General features: G+C 36.5%; 2 protein-coding genes across 2 annotated transcripts; both read right to left on the minus strand.

Annotated features, from left to right (window-relative positions):
• Positions 1-4,107: 4,107 nt before the first annotated feature.
• Positions 4,108-5,047, minus strand: LOC119983117. The gene is made up of 2 exons (XM_038826792.1): positions 4,948-5,047; positions 4,108-4,861 (listed from the first exon to the last, which is right to left on the minus strand). The coding sequence occupies exon 2, from the start codon at positions 4,697-4,699 to the stop codon at positions 4,115-4,117; it is 585 nt and encodes a 194-aa protein (XP_038682720.1). The 5' UTR covers positions 4,700-4,861; positions 4,948-5,047; the 3' UTR covers positions 4,108-4,114.
• A 7,584-nt stretch (positions 5,048-12,631) lies between these two features.
• On the minus strand, positions 12,632-21,673 carry LOC119983022 (CLP protease regulatory subunit CLPX2, mitochondrial-like). Its single transcript, XM_038826669.1, has 15 exons — positions 21,006-21,673; positions 20,512-20,573; positions 20,209-20,309; positions 19,989-20,068; positions 19,594-19,644; positions 19,088-19,162; positions 18,927-19,004; positions 18,073-18,135; positions 14,891-14,961; positions 14,718-14,817; positions 14,491-14,595; positions 14,144-14,206; positions 13,929-14,051; positions 13,383-13,540; positions 12,632-12,872 (listed from the first exon to the last, which is right to left on the minus strand). Exons 1-15 carry the CDS (start codon positions 21,597-21,599, stop codon positions 12,851-12,853), a joined length of 1,746 nt encoding a protein of 581 aa, XP_038682597.1. The 5' UTR covers positions 21,600-21,673; the 3' UTR covers positions 12,632-12,850.
• Between the last annotated feature and the right edge of the window lie 1,900 nt (positions 21,674-23,573).

Here is a 23,573-nt window from a genome sequence, read left to right on the forward strand (position 1 = left end):
TTACAATATTTAATTTCTGCATTTTAATATTTTCTAAATTATTATCAATAATATAATTAATATTATTAAATTAAGATACTTATATTAAAATGACAAAAAATAATTTAAAATAAGTAAAAATTATATAAAAATATCTTCATAACAGATTGTCAATTATCTTAAATTAAAACAGGTATAACAAAATAAATTCAACCAATCAGGTTGAACAAAAACAAAATAAATTCAACCACCCAAGTTGAACAAAACAAATTCAACTACCCGAGAATCTCATCCTCATCCTCATCCTCATCATCATCCACAACATCATCATTATCGCGGTCATCGACAGAGCCAACAGCAAGGGTTTGCATAGCTAATCGAGCACATATATTCTGCATCATCTGACTTTTTGCTAGCATCTTTTTTCTGTTCAATCATCTTTTGATCTTCTGACTCTAACCGCTGCTCCAGGGTAACAATCGTGTGTCGTTGATCTAAAAGTTGCTCATGTAACTCGGCGTTCATCCGAGCCACAAGCTCCTCCATCTCCTACTGGTTATATTGAGATTGTGCTCCAAAGGAGGGAGATGATGAGTAGCGCAAACAACGTGACTCTGATCCAAGACCGTAAACATGACTTTTCTTATTGGACCCCCAATCGCCTCTATGAATATCGAAGTCTCATCCGCCGGCTGAAAAGCTGGCTCACTACCAACATCAGAGCTCAACAATCAAGAAGCCATCAGTTGTAGTCATCCTATATTAAAAGTAAAAAATTAATATAATATTTAGTTCATGACAGGGGTTCGATAACAATGTGTGAAATATGAAATACCTGATGAAAAAAGTTACTAGCATAGCTCAAATATCATCACAAACTAAATATTATATTATATATATTCAAATTGTATATCTACCTTATGTATAAGTTGAGAATGACGGTACTGTAAATTAAAAGAAATCAAATAACATAATTTTACATAAAATAATGTGAGTCTACAGTAGAAACAAAGATCAGTAGAAAATCAAGTAAGAAAGTAATGTGAGTCTAAGTTTATAATCAAGTAATAAAGTAATTGGTTGTTTTTTTCTTTTGAAAGGGTTAAACCCTGAAGTTCAATACACAAATAGTATAGTGAACACAAACTATTCACCACTACTCACATCTCCACAGAAAGCATAATATTTTTATACAAACAAACTCCCTTGCAACATACACATCCATAATGGATCAGATAAAGAAAAAAAAAACATGCATGCTAACATTATAATGCACTTGGCAGAAAGACTCAAAGCTAATGTTGGGCTTCTTTGTGAACATCAATCACAACTTGTGTTGCTCGTGTATATTACTTACCACAACTTGTGTTGCTCGTGTATTGACGAGATCTTGCATACCCTTTTTCTGATGGGTACGAAGAAAGAGCCCAATACTGGTGGGTTCCCAACCTAATTCTTCTTGTTGCAATGTAAGTTAAAAGATAAATCAATTTTTATTTTATATTAGACTCATCATTGAAAATATAAACTTTATTAAAATTTATAATTTTAACCAATCTCGTATAATACTCTGAATGTGAAATAGAGCCGCCAGTATGAGTGGGCCCGCCAGCATTAAAGGAGCGGTTCATCTTTCCCTTCTCCTTTTTCTTCACATACTCTGGATCCCCCCAAATCTCGCAAAGTTGACCTCTAATGCTCTCAGAAATCCATTCACCAATGTCATCCCCCCTTCCGAACCTTCTCCATCATTCCCTGGAATAACCCCGCATTTTTCCTATTCCACACTTTTATTACTTCACACTCATTTGCAAGATCCCATCTAAACTTTTTCTGCAAAATATAAAATTCAGAGAACAATAGTTAGCATAAATGATCATATATTAATCAAAGGAAAATTTTTTGTGAGATATTTTATATTTACTGTGAACTCCTCAAAATATATATCCTTTTGCTCTTGAGGAACTCTTCCATGTGTTGCAAAGATGCTTGTACTTGCTCTTCAAAATCTTAGTCATCCTCCTATGAATGGAAGAAGTCTCAAAACTACAAATTAAGAAGAAGAACATATTAGTAGCATCAATATTTCTGTAATTGATGTATAAAAAATAAGCTAGGTAATGAAAAATGTACTTACACTGAGTCGGTATGTGGTCATATCTAGATTTTATAATCCATATTTATCGGCCCAGTATGCTGGGATGAGGTGGGGTAGGGGGCATGTTTTGAGGGAAGAAGGGCGATGATGGATGCTGCGCCCACATGTCAGAGGTGTATAAATGAGGAGGTGATATCGTGTGTGGATAGAATGCGATATGCGGGTGAAGTGAATTGGCAGAGGAGGGAGATGCAATGTGCTGTGAGGCGAAGTATGCTCCACTGGCAATCTGTTGGATCTAGGTTGATGAAGATAACGACCTCAACCTCGACTAGATGGAAGATGACTACGATCATTGGTTTTCTCCCTACACATCTACAGTTAAACAACACCAAAATTTAATAACATGGTAAGAAAAGATGCAGTTACTTGGAGTGCAATGGCTACTGTATACAAAAATAACAAAATGCATAAGAGAATTGTTGGCATGAGTTTTGAGTCATATTACCAAGTGTTTTTTTACACAAAATTATGCTTCTCTGTAACGCATTTCAAAACAAATATTGCATTCTAAAGTCAAAGCCCAAACATAAATTGTTGGCATGACTTTTGAAGCCATTACAAAAGCTAGAATCCAAACGTAAAAACAACAGCAAAAGGGACCAAGGAAGGAGGCGCCTTAATATAATTAAGGCACAATAAGAATCCAACGAAAAAGTCATATAATATGAATTAGATCGAAAGAAATAATTTATCAGTGAAAAAGACACAATAAGAGATTAGATCGAAAAATCCCCAAATAGGACATCTAGGAACCCTAGTATGAAAAAACTCCATATCTGATATTGCAGAAAAGAACTTGGACCAATTAGATTCAAATGGTCTATAATCTCAATTAATCAATGCATAGGATCATGAAAGCAAGAAGATCGAACTTTCACTTACCTTAGCCAACAAAAGTAACACAAGGATTACCGTCTATTCTCTGGTTGTACACGGTCGACGATGGATGGTGATCTCAGTCGTGGGCATTGGCTTCAGTGGTTGACCGTTATTGTAGTGGTGAATGGTTGCGGGTAGTGGTGGACGGTGAGGGCAGTGGTGGGCAGCGAGAACAAAGAGAGAAAATAAAGAATAAGGAAGACTTCGTGCAAAGTAACTTATTTTTATCACCTCTAACCTTTTTTTTGCTTAATAATAGAGACAGAAAATAGTTTGTCGCCATTCAAATTTCATTAGTGACGGAAGTTTTTATTCCGTCGCTATTCAAATTTCATTAGTGACAGAAATTGACAATCCGTCGCTATTCAAATTTGGCAAAAGAGTACTTTTCATCCCTTAACTATTGGTCGGGTTTCATTTTCGTCCCCTACCTATATTTTTTTCCCTTTTTCGTCCTCCAACTATGGGAAAATACCATGTTTATCCCTCGATTAAATCCGACCATTGAAAAATCCTACGTGACATCATATTATTCGTCAGATCAGGTTTTTCCCAACCTCAATCTCACTTAAAAGGACGAAAATGATACATTTCAATAGTCGAAGGACGCAAATGGGAGGAAAAAAAACTTAGAGACAAAAATGAAACTCATCCCATAGTTGAGGGACGAAAAATATCTTTTTGCCTTCAAATTTCATTAGTGATGAAAGTTTTTATTCCGTCGCTATTCAAATAACATTAGCGATGGAAATTGATATTCTGGCACTAAATTAACAAGACTATAATATTTTTCTTCATAATAAGATTTTTTGTTGTATAATGATTTTAAAAAATTTTGAATTTGTATAAAATAAATTAAATAATAGGTAACGAACTTTTTTAACTTCTAAATTTTCATTTTTTATTATATAATGATTTTTTAATAATTTTTTCTTTGTCTACAAGAAATTAAATAATAAGTAACATACAGTAACGTATTTGTTTTTACTTCTAAATTCATAAGAGAATTATATAATGATTTTTTAAAATTTTTTCTTTGTCTACAAGCATTTAAATAATAAGTAAAGTATTTAAAAATAACCAAAGTACACATTATTAATCATCTTCATAACATTCTTCATAATTTTCCAACTCTTCCTCTATCTCTGAATCATACGATTGCAATTCATCATCATCATCATCATCATCATTCTCTTCCTCAATCATTAATTCTCTTGCAGAGTATTCGTCCGGTACTTCCTCGGGTTCAGCTTCATTGTCTATTAGAGAATCCAATTGGTCAGTGTCTAGTCCAACTTGCTCAACTGGAATTTCATCATCTTGAAAGGCATCATCGACTTGCTTTGATTGTCCAGTAATTGTGTGCTTGGCTTTTGTCTTAATCACGGCCAACCAATCTTGTGGATCACGTACCCCTTCTGGATAAAGAGCAAAGTAAGCTTGCTCCGCTTGTTGTGCAATTATAAATGGATCAAACTTATTGTACCTTCCTCTACGTTTAACCTCGACAAGATCATTATGTTTATGGATTCGCATACCTCGATTAGGAGTTGGGTCGAACCACTCACAATTAAAAAGAATAATTTTCTTTATCGGTAGTCCTGTTAATTCCAATTGAACAATCTCTTTCAGTACTCCATAGTAGTCATTTTCTGATTGTCCATAATTGGTCCCCCGCATGCCTACATCATTGTTGATCTTTGACTTGCCTTCGCTCCTCGCATCGATGTCGAATTTCTATCCATTGACATAACACATATGCCAAATCTTAACACTCCTCAATGGTCCTCTTGCCACACTTCGTACTATGTCATCAGTTATCCCATTTTGTGGCTTATGAACCTTAAACATAAAAGACAGGTTAATCAACAGATATTATTTTATTTTAATAAAACTGTGTTATGTTACTATAATAAGCTAATACTTACGTATTGTCTGAACCATGATGCAAAACCTATCTCAATTTGATAGTCGGCTAAATCATCATTCAATGTCGGTGTTGATGTTCGCACGAAATCCGTGTACATGCTACAACAAATTAAAAATATCATTTAGAAATTTAGTAAGAGTATGATTACTCAAAAATTTTGTAACAATGTATAATAACTTACTTTATAAAAGGTTGGACAATGTCACAGTTCAGAAATAAGAATAATGTTGCTGCATTGTATTCTCTGTCAATGAGGTTGCGCCTACTAGCTGGTCCAACAAGACGATCAGGTTGATTGAAGATTGAAATTCTAGGGTATGCCAGGTTGAATGTACACCAATCATCATTTCGAGGAACTTTGGATCGTCGAGAGCTCACATTTGGTTCAAAATAATATGAACCAAACATCGATGTCTTTTCGACGATATATGCTTCACAAATTGATCCTTTCACGTGAGCTTTATTTGTAACCTTCTTCTTTAAGAAATGAAGGTACCTATTGCGAAATTTAGTTGAGCGTGTCATCAAATAATTGAAATAATAATAGCAATTCAAAATGATACATTCATCTGTATTGTACTGACCCACCCATCCTTGATTCGAACGATAGATGTACAAAGACATGTTCCATAGAGTTAAAGAAAGATGGGGGAAATATACATTCTAATTTGCAAAGGATCACAGGAATGTTGTCCTCTGTGATGCTCAATTGATTCTCCCGCAACGTGGTTGAACATATATCTCTAAAAAAGTGACTCAACTTAGTAAGGACAATCCAAATGGGCTTGGGCAATGCCTAAAATGCAATTGGAAGTAGGTGCTGCATGAAAACATGACAATCGTGAATTTTCATCCCAAATAACTTTCCCTCTCTCATGTCTACGCATCGGTCAAGGTTGGATGCATAACCGTCAGGCAACTTCAAACTCGAGACCCAAGCACAAGCAACTCTTTTCTGGTCCATGTTGAGACAAAATTGTGCTTTCAATTTGAATAATTTACCATTTCCATGCTCCACCAACTCTGAAGCTCCACATTTTTAATAATTCGAAAGATCCATTCGGGACTTAGAATTATCCTTGGATTTCCCCATAACATCCATACAAGTGTTCAAAACGTTATCAAACACATTCTTCTCAATATGCATGACATCAAGGTTATGTCGTAGCAGATTATTACACCAATAAGGCAGATCCCAGAAGATGCTCTTCTTTATCCAATTATGTTCTTGGCCATATCCTGGTAATGATAATGGCCCAGTCTCAGTAATCTTTGGAAAGTTCCAAACTCGTGCAAACACTTTTTCCCTAGACAAACGTGGAAGAGATTCTGATTTCTCTACTCAATTATTGAAAAATGCATCCTTGTTTCATCTAAATGGAAGCGTCATAGGTAAAAACTATCTGTGACAATCAAATCATGAATTTTTCCTTCCATTTTTCAAGGTAAACACCTTTGAACGCTCTATGCAGCAAGGGCAAGCTAACTTCCCCTATGTCATCCATCCAGACAGCATACCATAGGCTGGAAAGTCATTGATAGTCCACATCAACACAACTCTCATGAAAAAATTTTCTTTTATGGCTACATCGTAGGTTATTACACCCTCGCACCACAACAATTTTAACTCGTCTATCAGGGGTTGGAGATAAACATCGATTCTCCTCTTTGGATTTTGAGGACCCAGAATGATTACTGTCAGGAAACTCCCTTTTCATGCACATCCCAAGCGATAAATTATAAGGAGTCAAAATGATTGGCCAACATGAGTAGTTCTTGCCAGATTTTTCGAAAGGAGTGAAATCATTTGCACATAAACCTAATCTTATGTTTCGCGGTTCTGAAGCAAAATCTTGATATGCTTGATCAAAGTGTTTTTATGCTTCTCCATCAGAAGGATGACACAACATGTCGGCCTTGCCTTGATGCTCATAATGCCACCTCATCTTTTTTTTTTGTCATTGTTGAACTAAAAATTCGTTAAAGCCTGGGAATCAGTGGCAGGTACCATATACGTTTAATCGGAATCTCCTTGAAATTTTCACGTCCAGTTCTTCGAGGTTTGTAACAGTCTGCTGATCGGACCTCTATTTTGAGGTCCTAATACCATTTAATTAGGATGTTCTAGTATCTAAATTAATGCATTTGTGTTTAAATAAACTAATTTTACCCTTACAGTTATTTCCCTTTGGTTTTGCAAGAAATCGGGCTTAAATGATTGAATTAGGGATGCTTGGAGCTAAATGAATGAGCTGAAAATTCATCAAGTGTCCGGACACCTGATGTACAGACTAGACACTTCCTTCACAAATCAAGATAGAGACTTCACCAAATTGAGAGATATATGAAGTGTCCGAACACCTACTGTTTGGACACCCTCCTTAGGTGTTTGGACACTTCCTTCACAAAATGCAACAGAAGCAAGCCAAAGACCCTTAGTGATGCTCGAGTGTCCGGACACCTATTGCGGACCTGCAATTTTCTACACCAAAATTTCAAGGGCATTTGGGGCAAATCATGTATGTAACCAATGGGGAATGATTTTATAAGGGTAGTTAGGTATTTTCTATTGTAAAAAAGAGGGGAAACCCAAAGATTTGATATTCTTTCTCATTCATTCGCTCTTGAACATCTAGCCTCCTTGTCTTTCTCTCTCCAGGGTTTTGCTTAGCTCTTGTGATCTTGATTGTAAACATTGGTTTTCATCTATAAAATTGATGTTTATTCTCATTATAATGAGTGGTTAAGTTCCCTTTCTAGTTTCTAGTCTCGAACGGTGGGCGCAAGGTTTCAAATACTCAAGGTATGTTCTAAGGGTCGTAGCTTTGATTCCTCTCTTTTAATTTCGTGATAGTTGTGCGATTAGGTGTAATAGATTGACATATTGATTTTATTCTTAGATTGTCTAGTCTAGGGATTTAATTTGATGTGCTTGAATGAGAAGTGTTAAACCCCAATGCATGATTTCCTTAATTAATTGAGTAATCCATTCCATGTATGAATAGAAGTCTTATATCCCAATTCTCTTTGCATATGTATGATTGATAGTATCACACAATGCATTGTGTATGGTTGTGTGTGTTTGCGATGATACCTTGAGTATGAGAACCGAGTAGTCACCGGGATGGATTAGGGACTAGGTTTTTAATTAATTATTTTAAATCCAATTCGTGCTTACTTTGATTACAAAATCTCTCGTGCTACCGAGTCATTCGGCCCATTTCATTTACTTGTTTTTATTTGATATTCATTGCATTTATTAGTGTTAGCTTGTCATTTGCATATCATTCACCACCAAATTGGCATTGCTTCCTCGTGGATCGATATCGAACTCACCAGTTTATTACTTGCCGATACTCTACACTTGGGATAAGTACACACACACACTTTGGTTTCGGTCAAGTTTTTGATGCCGTTGTATGGGAAGCGAGTGTCAAAGACGGAGCTGGGTGGCTTGTAGATAGATATATGCTATTAAACGCCATCAAATAAGGAAGGAGCACGTCACGCTTCAAGGGTAACTTCGTTCCTCCCTTTTACTTGCTTTCTAGTGTAGTTTAGTTAGTTGCTAAAAAGAGAAAAAAAAAATTGTGAGAAATTGGTGGATGAGGCTAACTTAGATTCCTATGGGCAATGGATGCCACCTTGTTTGCTGTTTGGTAGTGATACGTTGTTGAGAGAGCTTTGCGCATTTTTTTCCTTTCTATCACTACTTGCTACATCTTGGTGTGTTATTGTTCCTAAGATTGATTGTTGTTCTATTCTTATCTTTGCTCTTGTTCTTGCTTGATATTGTTCTTGATTGTTCGTTGATTGAAGAAAAATCTTATGTTACTTGACTTGGTTGATTGCTACTTTTGTGTGCTACTTGCTTTTGCTTCTTGCCAGCATGTCTCAACCCATAGATAATGTTAGTGGGCATGGGTCTAATCAAGACGAAAGAGGCAGTGATATAAATGCGAGTAAAGTGGGGAGTGTACGTGGGGGTGATATGAATCTTGATGCATTGCGTCGTCTTTTGCAACATGTGAATATTGATGAGTTGATGAATCCAGTGCAAGGGCAAGATGGCCCAATTGGCAATGCCCAAAATGTGCCAAATGCCCAAAATTTGCCAAATGTTCAAGTTGAGCATGTTTAGCAAAATACACCTCAACCACTTCAACAAGACAATGCGGCGTAATTTGCCCCGCAAAATGTCTATCAACCTCCCAATATGCCCCCCCCATATAATTATGTGCATCCCACGTATTACAATATGCCTGAAATGTCACAAGTGCTACAATATGCTCCCTCTGGGCAAAACATTCATGCACCTCCTCCTATGGAGTACATTCCTGCCCAAGCCCAAGAGTATCGCATTTTGACGGAGCTTACGCATCCCGCAAGGCAAACTCAACCTTCTTGTATCATCATGCCACCAAACCAACAAAATTTACTTTTTTTCCTTTATGGAATATTTTTTAAACTTGATGGACATTATGGAACAAATTTTCTTGAAGTGTCCTTATTGGAACAAAACTTTTAGTTGACAGATTTATCTCTAATTTTCCCATACTTAGGGTCCGTTAGGGACACCATATATTGTCTACTAGCACCAAATAGCAATACAGAGGCTCAAATTCCAAGACCATTTTGGATCATTTTAAGACAATTCTCAAATTGTTCTTGAATGGACAATTCTGAGACTATTTTCACACAATTGCACATAAAATTACCAATTTATCCTCACTTGATTCTTGAACTGACCAATTTATCCTTACACTGCATCTTCCTCAAGCGCATATTCTTCTCTCCATTAGGGAACCCGAAGATTGTACGAGGCTGTCGGGGTTTTCGCTGTCGGGGTTTTAGCCATCGAGACACCCCAAAGCATCCCCACCCAATCTCTTATTAATGAAACTGGTAAAGAATAGCTTCCGTGACTTTCGTTCAAGTCTACATGTCTCGGGATCTTTCTCTCATGCTTCATCTGGTCTTGATGTCTCTGGATCTTCAGTGAGGCATTACGAGAGAGCTTGTGATTGTTGTTAGAATACCACATTGGTTGGGTGATATCCACCCATGTGATATTTAAGCTTGCCCAAATCCCTACCACATATAAAAGGCATTTTCCCTAGTTTAGTGAGTTGGACCTTGGTTCACTTGTTAGCTAAGGAGAAACAAAGTCGTGCGAATCCAATGTATCCACGAGAATCGAACAACCCATAACGGACAATATCTATGATGTGAGTAGGGGCTTGGAATTTTCAACATGATATCGGAACATGTCTCGATCCAGTTAAACGGGCTTGACCTCTACCTATCCACTGGTTGGGTCTGGCATAACTCAGCCCACAAATGCGAGAGAGTATTAGAATACCACATTGGTTGGGTGATATCCAGCCATGTGGTATATAAGCTTGCCCAAGTCCCACCACATATAAGAGATCTTTTCCCTAGTTAAGTGAGTTGGGTCTTAGTCCACTTGCTAGTTAGGGAGAAACAAAGCCGTGCGGATTTGATGTATTCATGAGAATCGGACAACCCAAAGCAAACAATATTTATAATGTGAGTGGGGGCTTGGGATTTTCAACAATTGGTGCTAGTTAGGGAGAAACAAAGCCGTGCGTATCTGATATATTCATGAGAATCGGACAACCCAAAGCAGACAATATCTATCTATGATGTGAGTGGGGGCTTGGGATTTTCAACAATTGGTGCTAGTTAGGGAGAAACAAAGCCGTGCGTATCTGATATATTCATGAGAATCGGACAACCTAAAGCAGACAATATCTATCTATGATGTGAGTGGAGGCTTGGGATTTTCAACAATTGGTGAGGGTGAGGGAGTAGAATTGTCTTCGTGCGGATATGATGTATTCATGAGAATTGGACAACCCAAAACAAACAATATCTATGATGTGAGTAGAGGCTTGGGATTTTCAACAATTGATGAGGGTGAGGGAGTTGAATTGTCTTCAGATTGACGATGTTGGAACTAACGAATTGACCAGTTTGGAACTCTCTAGACTCTTTAGTAGAAAGCATGTGGGAGAAGGAACAAGACAACATCATTTTGTTTGAGTTTTTTATTTTATTTTTCTTTTCTTTTAGAAAAAATATCTAAATTTTATTTTTATTTTATTAAATTAAATTAATTTAAATGTTTTTATTAGTCTTATTAATTGTTTCCTATTTATCTAAATATATTAGCACTTAAATGCATAATATCCATACACGTAATTCTCCATAACAATTTTAATACCATACATATTACCAATAAAAGTACAATCAAATAATACTAGCATTTCAATAACCATATTTGTTACCATTTAAAACCACAATTTATTATCTACCATATATGCTACAATGTATGCTACTCTCAAAATTGTCTAACAAACGCACCATGAGGCCCCGTTTGGTGGACCCTTTTGAACAACAATATTGTTGTTGAACCATATATGGTTTACACCAACCATACGGCATTTTTAATGTCTCAAAAACCGAGACAATTTGTTAACTATATATTATCATCTTTGAAATTGACTCATTTTAAACAATTTTGAGACACTTTGGACACAATTTTCTAATTATGTCCTTGATTTTAAATAGAGTGAGGAAAAATACCCCATCTTCTTCACCTCTCTCCCCCTGTTCTTTCTCATCTTCCTCTACTGTAATCACCACGGCAACTCCGCTGCGACGTCACCACCTCGATGAGGAGGACGACCCCAAAGTTTGATTTCTAATTACGTCAATGAAATCGTCGAGAAAGCACGACGGTAGCTACCGAAGCTTATCCGTCGTTTGCGGCACCAAATTCCGACAAGTCGCCTCCAAATCTGAGATTGAAAACAAACCGCCATCTTCGCATATCATTTGTCATTTTAATTATTTATCTTTACTTTAATTATATGATATGCATTATTCCAGTTATATTTTAATTATTTATCTTTACTTCAATATGTTTCAACTTAAATGTATAATACCCCTGCACGTAATTTACACAACAATTTTAACAACAAATATGCTACTAACAAAAGTACAACCAAACAGCTATCAATATTTTAATAATCATATCTACTTTCATTTTTTACCAACATATATTGTCAAAATATATGCTATTATTAAAATTATCTATCAAAAAGATCCTTAATTATCTCACACATCTCTCCACTAATAAAATGAAAACAATGGACCCGCTTTGTAGAGCAATAGAAAAGAGCTCGTTATTTTTTCAAATTCAACATTAATTTATAAAGTGTGAAATAAATTGCGAAATGTTTGGTATCAGTATAACTTATTATAAGTATAAATTATAAATATTATTTATTATCAAATTTAATTTTAAGGATAAATTATAAGATATTTTAACTAATGGTTCTTGCTTGGATTTGCATGGGCACAACAATAAGTATGTAGTAACAAAGAAAGTTATGATAAGGAAAGAACCCGCAAATATTGGGTCAAAAAGCACTTTTTTAACTAATGGTTCTTGCTTGGATTTGCAGGGTCAAGTGCGATGGATGGCCTAATAAGATCTAAGAAATAATATGACAACTATTATGTGTCTTCTGTCCCAGTGTCTTTCAAAATCGATTTAGTTCTACAGAATTCACAGATAAACTAGTATGTTATCGTCCAATATTCAAGCTGCAATTGCCCAATTACTGGTGAAATAAAAACTCAAGATAATGAGGACATCGAATTTTGTTTTGAGTAAGAAATAAATTCATGCAAATTATCCGCGACTTCACATCATTTATCAAAATGTTCACCGTCAAAAGCAGGCTTGTTTTAATTATCCTCTCATACCAAGCGAACAAGTTACAGAGAATTTACACATACCAAATAGAGTTTTTTTTTCTCCCTTTTCTTTACATGCTCAGAGTTCCTGATTGAAACTTCTAATTGGCCCTTCATCGCCCCCTCGCTCTCCCCCTGCAGCAAACAGAAGCAAATTATTTCATTCAATAAATTAAATTAGGAAGACGCTGAAATGAATAGCATATATGTGTGTGCACAAAATCATTCACTAAAACACAGTTATTTACAAAAACAAAAATAGAATTACCCATCTTTTCCATTTCATCTGCTCAGATCATACCATCCAATCTTACGAAAACAACATTCTAACAAATGAATGAAGCAGTCAAGATTAATAATTATCTAAAAAGAACATCAATGATAGAAGTGAGATTGGAAATCCATAAACCACATACATTGAATTTTCTTTAAGTCGAAAGGTTTGTTCGATGTCAAGTGAATTTTGTTTCTCCACATATTAACAAGACTAAGGCCATGTTTGGTTTGAAATATATCTCAAGTTTCCAGAATGTTTTCTACGAAACATCAACACGAGTCCAAATGAGAGATTCTCAATAATTTCTGATATGGATTCATGTAGCCGACCCAAGAAAAGGTTTCTTGTGAGGAACGAAGTAAACTTACCCAAGAATCTTCAACCCAGGTTCATGAGAAAACCGCTCCACAGCACCATCTCCATAAAGAAATTTCACTCCACATCCAGGAGCATCCACAGACCCAACGGCCTCTTCATCAACCAAAACAGCAGTTATACCATCAGGTCCTGTCTTGGCATCAGGAATCTGTACAAACATCCAAAAATTGGAAAAACAAAAAAGGGAACAAAAAAAGAAGGAAGTCCAATAAGGAATGACACAGCCATAACATACACCTGCATATTCACTTTTTATTATGGATAGATAAATGAGCCTACAGCTTTAGTATCAAGTGTTAAATTAGTAATTGGCTCAATACATTTCAAATCATTGACATTTCCTCCCAAGAAGCGTTTTACAAATTGAAACTGTCAGTATGTTTGCCAATTACAATACATTGGCCACTTTAATTGACACTGCTTCAGTATGATCGACGACATAATTTTGAGTGGAAATAAATGTTAAGAAAACACTTCAACTGGCACCCTCCATCCAATGATCCATCCATAGACCTGACTGCCAAATCTATACATACCTCAAACATTGCTTCTGTAAGAATATTCTCTAAAATGGCTCTCAGACCTCGTGCGCCAGTGTTCTTTGCCATAGCTTTCTTTGCAATCAATCGCAGTGCATTCTCGGTGAAGTGTAACTTAACCTGACATGTCTTAGAATTAATATGATATTGGAGAGAGGATTGCTAGATCAGCTATAGTTTCCAGGACAAGGTGCAACAAGTCACAAGCTTACATTATTCATACTAAAAATCTTCTTGTACTGTTTACCAAGAGCATTTCTTGGCTCCATGAGGACCTAACACGAAAAAAGTGATGACATATCTTACTGTCAGTCATCTAACCATTTCTTCATCTGTTTTCTTGTTTTTTGGCAGTGCCAAATATCTATTCCATAAGGAAAGGAGAATAAGTTATTGCTTTTGTTAAAATGGTTTAATTATAAAAAAAGATTCAACCCTCCAAGCAGTTTTAGCTTTGAAAAGGAATGGTATTTCGCAGCTTTATTAATGGATAGTGGATACCATAGTGAAAGAAAACAAAATCAGCAGTATTATATAGTAGCATGGAGATAAAATGCACCTGAACAAGTTGGTCCTCACTTAAAGCTGATAGGCTCACCAAAATAGGGAAGCGTCCGACAAACTCAGGAATTAGGCCGTACGCAATAAGATCACCACTTTCTACCTAGAAGGTAAAGTTTATTATATAGGAAAGAGAATTTCAACTAAAAAATGATAAGATATGCAAAGAATATTCTACTATGAAAAGAAAATGATTCATATGGCTGTTTGGGCATTGATTCTCACAGATTCCAATAACGATGACGCCACAAAAGCATTGGCTGGTCCGCTGATCCTCATGTTAGCGCGAACTGGCGCTCCAAAGCCAATAGAAGCATCTTGTCGTCTACGGAAAGAAAGGACGTTTTTGGTAAAAGGTTTTCTGTTCAGATACAACTTAATTTGGATAATGGAAATACCTTTCTGATATGGTTTTCTCCAAATCAACAAATGCTCCACCACATATAAAAAGGATATCTTTTGTATCTATCTGCAATCACAACAGCAAATTATGTTTTCACCTCTAATAGAGGAGCCGCCAAATCAAGTTATGGTATTGTTGAAGCAAGTATGACAGCTTCACCAATTATTATCATTGAAAAGAACTGAGATAATTATGAGCAATGAAAAACAAGATTAATTTTCTGTTGTCAATTTGCAGTTATCGGTAATAATAAAAAAGAATTTTAAGCCTTTGATAATGATTCAACACACAGGCCAGAAGGAACTCCTGAGAATCAAGCAATCAGGAAATTGATGTTCTGACGTAGTACAAAATAAAGCCAAGCCCATCTAGCTTGTATCTTAATAGGGAGTTGAGAGATGGGCTAGACATATCTGTGCAAAACCTAGTCAGCATTCTCTATTTCCTTTTTTTTTTTAAAAAGATAGCATTAAAAAAGGAACCAAGTGGTTGCCAATCAGAGACAACAAATCATCTAAAAAGATGGCCAATCAATTACCATCCAGAGCAGATATTTTTCACCTAAATCGTATAAACAATTCCTATAGTCATGTAGGAAGACCTGCGGCCTAGAAAAGATGGGAGTCAACAATTGTTTTGAAGATCAATATAAGTATCCACTCCTTCAAAAGCGCTCTGTTTCTCTCTTTCCAGATCATCCAAAACAAGGTCAACAGTATAGAAGCAACTACTCTATTTTTTTTCTCAATCAACCGGTGGTCACCCATGTCACTCCCACTGGATTCCTTTCTGTTTTTCAAACGCAAAATAAGTTTAATCAAGGGGCGAGTGCAACCCAGAAAGCGAAGTACAAGTACAATGGATAAAAGAAAGAAATTTTATTTTTTTTAACACATAACACAATAACACTAGTGTCTAGATCAATAGTACCCGACTTATTTAAACAACACAGACATGAAAGTCACATTTTGCGCTCATTCATTTGCAGGATGAATAAGGACATTGGCAAGGTCATCCTTACCAAGAGCTATTGTGCTTCGGAGTTTCTGGTAGTGTTCCCAGGTGAAAAAGAACACTGGGTTGCATCAAATATCAAAATCTCTAAAAACTTGCCGCAATCCCTTGAACACCAAAACCTGGTCATATAGAGCCAGTATTCCCATCTCACTCCAAGTAAATTCAAAGCCAACTCCTTAAGTTTGTTTTTACTTGTGCAATGAAGAAGTAGGTGCGACACTGTTTCTTCTTGCATTTTCAAATAAAACGGCTATATTGTCATTGCAACTTTTTTGCAGGTTGTCAAATGTTATGGTTGTTCCCCAAATAGGTTCCTGTGTGTGTTGACTTTCCATAACTAAAGAGGTTATGGGTTCTAGCACTGAGAGATGCGAGAAAATAAGAATATTTTATAGATAAAACCGTGAGGGGAGGGTAAGAAAACCCGCATCATACCCCAGAGCGGACAATACCTGGGTGCTAAAATACGCATCCACACTTCCTCTGCAACGAAGCAACCTTAGAAGGCACCTTTTTCATCCAAATTTGCTTCCCTCAACAAAAAGAAGCATAGTGTAACAAGTTTTTAATTTTATTGGTACCACCATTCCATGACAAGAAATCTTCAACATCATAGTGTGTTGCACAACTATAACTTCTTCTAAAATGTTGTCAAAAGTGTCCCAATTCATGGCTTCCTTGTTGAAGAGAAACATTCCAAGTGGTCATAGGATTTTGTACTTAACAAATTCTGCACCACTCTTTGTCCTCTTAGAGTTCTCCTAAAACAAATACGACAAGGAATTTTGGTTTTAATTGGCTTGATAGCTTCCATTTGTCTTCCCAAATTGAACAATATCCCCTTTTCCTCTCATAATTGAGATAAGACAACTCAGACCTTCCCAAACTGAATGATGTTTTTCCACATTCCCCTCCATAGGGGACTCCTTCAGTCTCTCATTGTCCATCTGTTACACTCTATCCGTTGCAAGTTCACTTTTTTTTTTTTTGAATGAAAAATGAAATTAAACTGAAGGGAACCAATTAAGTGCCAATCAATTCATCAGGCTTTAAGCAATTCAACTCTCTTTCCGTTGCATTATCATCCCTCTGCACCCATCCCTCTGAACCAATAAAAAATTATAAAACCATGAATAATCAATATTACAATGAGGAGATTCACTTCATCGAAATGCTCAGTCATATCTCTCCAGCCAAATAGTCCCGCAACTCACAAGTCACTAGCATTAACAAATCATGAATCCCTGTATGATTCTTCCGCATTGAGATGTAGGACAGTGCCAGCAACTCTTCTTTAACTGTTTATGGAGTGATCGACCCACACCCACTCGATGCACAATATTATTCTTATCATGTTCCATAGGATGATATGTTGAAATAATCTATTCTTTTAAGCTCCCAGTCATGAGCCATTGAATAGGACACCCAAGCAAATTCCCCGTTTCTCACAATCATCGCATCATTCACCCTTATTTATTTGCTTCTAGTAATACTACTCTCATTTCCCATATGTTTACCGATTTAAAATATCCTCTTCGTCCATCGTGCCTAACTTGTTACATAGCCTGCTATATGCTCTATAACAAATATCCCTGTTTTTGAGCTTTCTTCTTTGCAAGTTTGTAAATCTCATAGCTTCTTCGACATTACATTAGTTTCCACAACATTCTTTTTGTCCTAACAGCTGCTTTAACCTCTTCATCCCACCACCATGTTACTTTACCTCTGGATACTTGACCCCTAGATTCTCCTAAAGAAACTCCTCTGTATCTTTTTACCTTCTCAAAAAGAGAGGAGGGAGAGCAACTTCTCACTAAAGGGTTTATATATGTCACCTTTCATACTCATACCTTTCGTTTTAGACTCCAGGAGAGATTTACTACAACGCCATTTCTTAATGCAGGTATCTACCACCACCACCTATGTTGTGTGATGAGGTCCTCATCGGGGATTGCCCATTTGCACTACATGACGATAACAATTCTAGCAAATTTTTTTATCCATCCTTCACGCAAAATTAATTTGGCTCTTATTGTCACCACTTTTGAATGTAATAGTGTTAGCCCCCCTTCTTAAATCAAACGTTAACTCGTCTACTAACTAAACATCAGCTCCCATCAATAGAGAACCTGAATAGCATAAAGCATAATGTTGGCATACCTGTACGTTATCACCACGAGGATGCTTTCGAACTCCTTTATCAGGAACGGGAACATTCACGACCTGAGAGTAAATGCACTTAGTCATTAACAAAGAGTGATGCTACAAGTTTTATGATCGACAATTATTAAAATAGTCAATAGAAAAATACATCTTTCAAAACTTTTCATTACCAAATGAAATTTTATCATTTATTCTTAGAAATAGCACATGCAAAGACCTTGTCTCTTTTTGTAAGGACATCATTCCATCTTGCAACATACCACCCCCAGCCCTACTTTTACAACAAAAGTCACGGCCCAAGAACATTTCCATGTAAACAGCTTTTCCAATCAAATAGAATCAGACAAAATTAGTCTCTTAAGAATTTAACGCAAACACATAGCACTCTTGATAAGTGTTAGGCAATTGGTCCATTTGATAAGCAGCAGAAAGAACTTAACGTTAGAAATGGCTACAAAAAATAGGAAAAGGAAAGAGGGAGTGGAGAAAATGAAGTTCCAATTAACGACAGAAGAAACACTCAATAAATTAGTTACCATCTCAATCAATCAGCGTTTATGAGGCTTGGATTCACATAAGAAAATTGAAAGGAAGGAATAACATTTCAATCTTCATCACTATCTCATTGTAGACAACTAAAATAAGAGATTTCAAAACATAGCGGAGAAGAAAAGCAAAATAAATATCAAAAACTCTGACAAAACATCAGTTGAAGCATGCAATTCGAAAAAACACCAAAACCCAGCAATTGAGTGGTGTACACAGTAATCGTTCTTAGAAACTCACATATATTAATAAACAGAGGACTCAAATTCATAAACAACAAAACTAATTACAACTGATTCACTCACAGTTCCTTCTAGGATTTTCAGCAATGCTTGTTGAACACCCTCTCCAGATACATCTCTACCAGTGTTTGAACTCTCACCCTGAACCACAAATAATTGAATTACATAAATTATGAACTTCAATAATTAAAGTGTAAAATTTACAAGACTGAACTTAGCAATACCTTTTTGGTTATCTTGTCAACTTCATCAATGTAGACTATACCTCGCTGGGCAGCTTCAACATTGAATTCAGCAACCTGAATCTCGATTCCAAAGAAAATTTTGCATGACACGTGAGAACTGAGAACCATAGTTGTCAGATAGCCTTGAGTCTAGTTTTTTCCAATTCTTACATTGTTTACTCCTTCCTTTTTTGGCAGAGTTCTTTCTTTTGATATTATGGAGTAACAACATTGAACAAGGTATCAGCAGACTATAAATTTCTTTTATTAAACAGTCTCATCCTCATCATCAACACAAAGCCCTCGAACCACAGACCCCTACAACCACATTGCGGATTTGCGGTGGTATAACCACCAGGGAGATAAAGAGAGGGCCAGTAGCAGACAATAAAACTCTCAAAAGTCTAATCATAGCATGCATTTTTTTTAAGCTCCATACAATTAAATCTGTTATACCCTTGACGAGACAGTATATCCTAGAGGAATTATTAAAATGTGAATCATACCATTAGTAACTTTTGCAATATTGATTCCACGTCTTCGCCTACATAACCTGCCTGGAGAGAGGGAGAAAGCCACTTCATCAGTGAAACTCAGCTAAACTATCAACAGGAAATTAAGGTAATAAAAATCACTAAAAATCAGACATTTTACGTAATTAAATTGAAATTTTTGGTCTGTGCTAAAACGAAGTAGAAGCAAATTATTGCCAGAAAATTTCCATATTTACTTTGCATGTATATACATCAGCAAGCACATAAGGATTTAGGAGTGCTTTCTTTGAATGCAAACGGGCATATATAAGGAGTTATCCAAGATCATGTAAGCATAGGATCCCCATGTCCATTTCTTTTCGAATTGGCATGAAGGTGCTTGTGGACATGACGAAGAATGAACTTGCCTGTGTTAGCGTGTTTGCATCGGCAATGACTAATGGCACATTGACAATTCGAGCAAGAGTTTTTGCAAGTAACGTTTTCCCTATCCTTATAGTCAAGGAAAAATAACAAAAAATCAAAGGAATAGTCATGTAAACAGTGGGATCTCACATCACACAAGGAAGAAAACAATGTTGAATCCACTTCCAAAAACAATAAAATAATTTAAGAAGTAGACAATACCAGAACCAGTGGGACCCATCAAAAGAACATTGCTCTTCTCTAACTCAACAAACTCGCTTTGGTCCTCCACAAACTCATTATCACTCAATTTGGCACCTGACCTGGTATTAATTATCATGTTCAGAAAACAAAGCATAATAAAACCCCATGATAGTTAACTTCTGATAACCACTGTAACACACTATCATTTCTGAAAAACCTTATATGTTGGTAAACCGAACCAAAATGTGTCCCTACAAGCCCTTGACTAAGGATTTGAAAGACATTATCAAACTAGTCAAAGAGAGAGCATTAACAACTAACTCATTGAGCTGGGAGGCATGATATATTCTCTTGTAGTGGTTGTAGACAGCAACTGAAAGAACCTAAAATCACCAGAATAAACATGTTAAATGGACATCATATATGGAAACCACAATCTAATAACATTCAAACAAGTTCTAAACTAAACAAAATCCATCCAAGTCTGACAAACGTCACAAACCAATTTAACTCCTTAGATAAATGTGCAATATTTTAGCAGAAAATGAGAAAAAATAAAAAGGGTATCAAGGGGTGCCACCACAGCACAAAGCATAGGCATCAACAACATGGTATATCAAAACGCACACTCTCATCAAAATCATGTCTCCCTAATATACTGACTCCATCCGAGATCTTGGAATTAAACCAAACGTTGTGTGTGCGTTTATGAATTCCATTTTTACAAAATTGCAGAAATTTGAACCAAAAACAGTGATGCGAAATAAAATTATCTAAAGTTCAGAAGGAACAAAAGGGGGAAGGAACAAAAATACCTTTTTGGCTCTCTCCTGCCCAATTACAAATTCATCAAGCCCCTTCAACATCTCCTTCGGCGTCGGCAACTTCTCACCTTCACTACCGCCACAACCTTTCCCCATAACCCCGTCCGTGTACCCGGAACAATGCTTGTCGTCATCATCATCATCACCAACAGCACAAGAGATTTCAGTTCCTTCCACTTTCCTGCCCAAATCTTTCCCCGAAATAGCAACTATCTCCTCCCTGACCCTCCCTAGCTCGATGAAGGTTCCCTGCAAGGGCTCCAGCTTGAAAGGCCTGAAGTAAAAGGCCGTCCTGCAGCTAGGGCAGAAATTCAGTGCCTGATATATTCCAGCCTCCCGTCCCGTGATTGATAGCGGCCTGTTTGAGAACAGAACCGGCATATGCTTCGCGCAGCGTGGGCAGTTCACGTCTGCCCTGATGTGGTCATAGTCGCACATTCGGCGCTCCTGGGCGAGGTAAAAAGGGGGCGGCTTAGGTACTAGAGGGTGAAGATCGTGGTTGCACAGAGAGCCCGTACCGGTAACTGTTCGGGTTCTGGTCGTTACCCATGTGAGGGCGGTGGCGCGGCGTAGAGCTGAAAGCATGTTTTTTATATGCTGATTGTCTTCATTTTCTGCTTTAAGAGCACTTGGGGAGCGGTGAGTTGGAGACAATGAGTGATGACAGGACAAGTTGCCAATATTGCAATAATAAAATTTACTTGTTAAAAAAAAAATTAATAGGGGTGTGTCCTTGATTTTTATCGATTTTTTGCATCTTTTTTTGGGAAATTCGATTCACGGTATTATTTTCTGTTACGGATTGGGGTTACAGCAGTGGTTTAAAGATGAATAGAAATAGACACTGGCTGTCCTTACACTAGAACTAAAAGCTTTGTGGATTTCTTTGAAGGTTTAGCATATTTTCCACCTGAGTATTCTTCCATTGAACCATTGATTGATCATGTATTTCTCATTGATTTGATATCACTTTTTATCTTCCTCCTTTTTGTTGGGGCCTGTATTTTAACCTGGTGAATTGCTATTTAGAGCATGTCATCTTGCAAAGCAAGCTTTTGATGAAACTTCTCAGACTTGGACCGCTCGAGTGAGTAATCTTATAAAGACAACACACTAATCATGTTGTTTTTGAGAGAGAATCTTTCTTGAGGTAACTGAATACTTTTAGCAAGACAATGTAATTTTCCTTATGATAAACAAAACATCTACTAGGGGGAAAAAAGAGAAAAAGAGAGTAATTTTTCAACCTAAAAGAGTTGCTTTTTTTAGTTCCTTATTTTATATTTCTGGATCTTTTGAGCCTAATAATTGTGATCTGCCTCTATTCATGCATTTGGAGTCTAATCAAGTGTATTATAAGCACATTGGTTATAATTTTGTTTGCAATTGATTTATATATTGTTAATCAGTTCGCAATTGATTTGAATTTAGATATCATCTGCCTCTGTTCATTTAACACTATGATCAGACAGCTTAGCACACCTCTTCTTCTCTTTCACCTGCACTATGCTATATGTGCGCCTTTCTCTATCTTCTTCGGCATATCTGCGTCTATCCTTGGTATATTTCTTGCTTTTGAGATCTAACAAGGTAATAGTTTCTTGATAAGGTTAGGTTCTCTGTTTATCATTGCCTACTTCTGTTTATGTTTAATTACCTACAAGGCTTTCACAATCCATTCACTTCTTCTTTACTTCAATGATCATGCCACATAATCTTCCCGCCTGCGCTTATTGCTCAGGTCATGCAAATGTGGCTAAATTTCATTCTCTTGATAAGATAAACTTAGCTCGATATCTTTTACCATGAAAGGTGAAAAAAATGACATCTTTCCACTCTTAAAACATCAAGTTAGCACCCGAGATGATTTTAGTTGTATAATTTTTAAGAATCAAGAGTCTTACAATTTAAAAAGATACACTATTTTTTTTTTAATTTTGGTTTCAGATGCCGAGAGAAGCAGAGGAAGGAATCTTCACGCCTCCAAGTTGTGAATAGGAAGCTGATGGCTATCAACAACCTTTTGATGGAGGAGAATGATAGTTGCAAAAGCAGGTGTCACAGTTGGTGTATGAGAATGGATAATTTTGCCAAAATAACCAAAGTGTAAGTCTCTTCTGGTGGGGTTTTTTTTTGTGTAAAAAATTTCCAAGAATGCACCGTGCTTATCCTTTCCACCTTAATCCTGTGACTGAATTTTGTTGGGGTCTTTTCTTTCCAGGCAACACTTGCCACCAAAGATGCAAGATATGAATCTACGGTGACGAGTGGATATGGATTGCTTTTGAGACCTACTTTACCCATTCACCCCGACTCTTAGGCATAGGCCTGCTGTCATTAATTTCTTCCATTTTTTATTCAATGTCCAAAATATATTAATGTCTGCATTATTGTATTAAGCTGACTAACGTCATTTTGTACTAAATGTCTTATTTTCCTCTATTTTCTTCAAATTGTTAATAACTTCCTGTGACAATATTAATAACTACCTTTTGCGTTTGGTGTTTTCAGGATTTGTCTCACCCCTTCCCAGCAAAAGTAATTGAAAGTTTGTATGCC

Source organism: Tripterygium wilfordii, chromosome 17, assembly GCF_013401445.1.
Source record: "Tripterygium wilfordii isolate XIE 37 chromosome 17, ASM1340144v1, whole genome shotgun sequence".
NCBI lineage: Eukaryota > Viridiplantae > Streptophyta > Magnoliopsida > Celastrales > Celastraceae > Tripterygium > Tripterygium wilfordii.

Excerpts from the sequence above, each read along its gene's own strand:
- LOC119983022 (XM_038826669.1), bottom strand. The coding sequence starts at position 21,599 with ATGCTTTCAGCTCTACGCCGCGCCACCGCCCTCACATGGGTAACGACC. Across the intron at positions 14,818-14,890 it reads GAGAAAACCATATCAGAAAG|ACGACAAGATGCTTCTATTG; the intron begins GTATTTCCATTA and ends TTCTTTCCGTAG. Across the intron at positions 12,873-13,382 it reads CCTGGGTTGAAGATTCTTGG|GGGGAGAGCGAGGGGGCGAT; the intron begins GTAAGTTTACTT and ends TGTTTGCTGCAG.
- LOC119983117 (XM_038826792.1), bottom strand. The coding sequence starts at position 4,699 with ATGCGGGGGACCAATTATGGACAATCAGAAAATGACTACTATGGAGTA.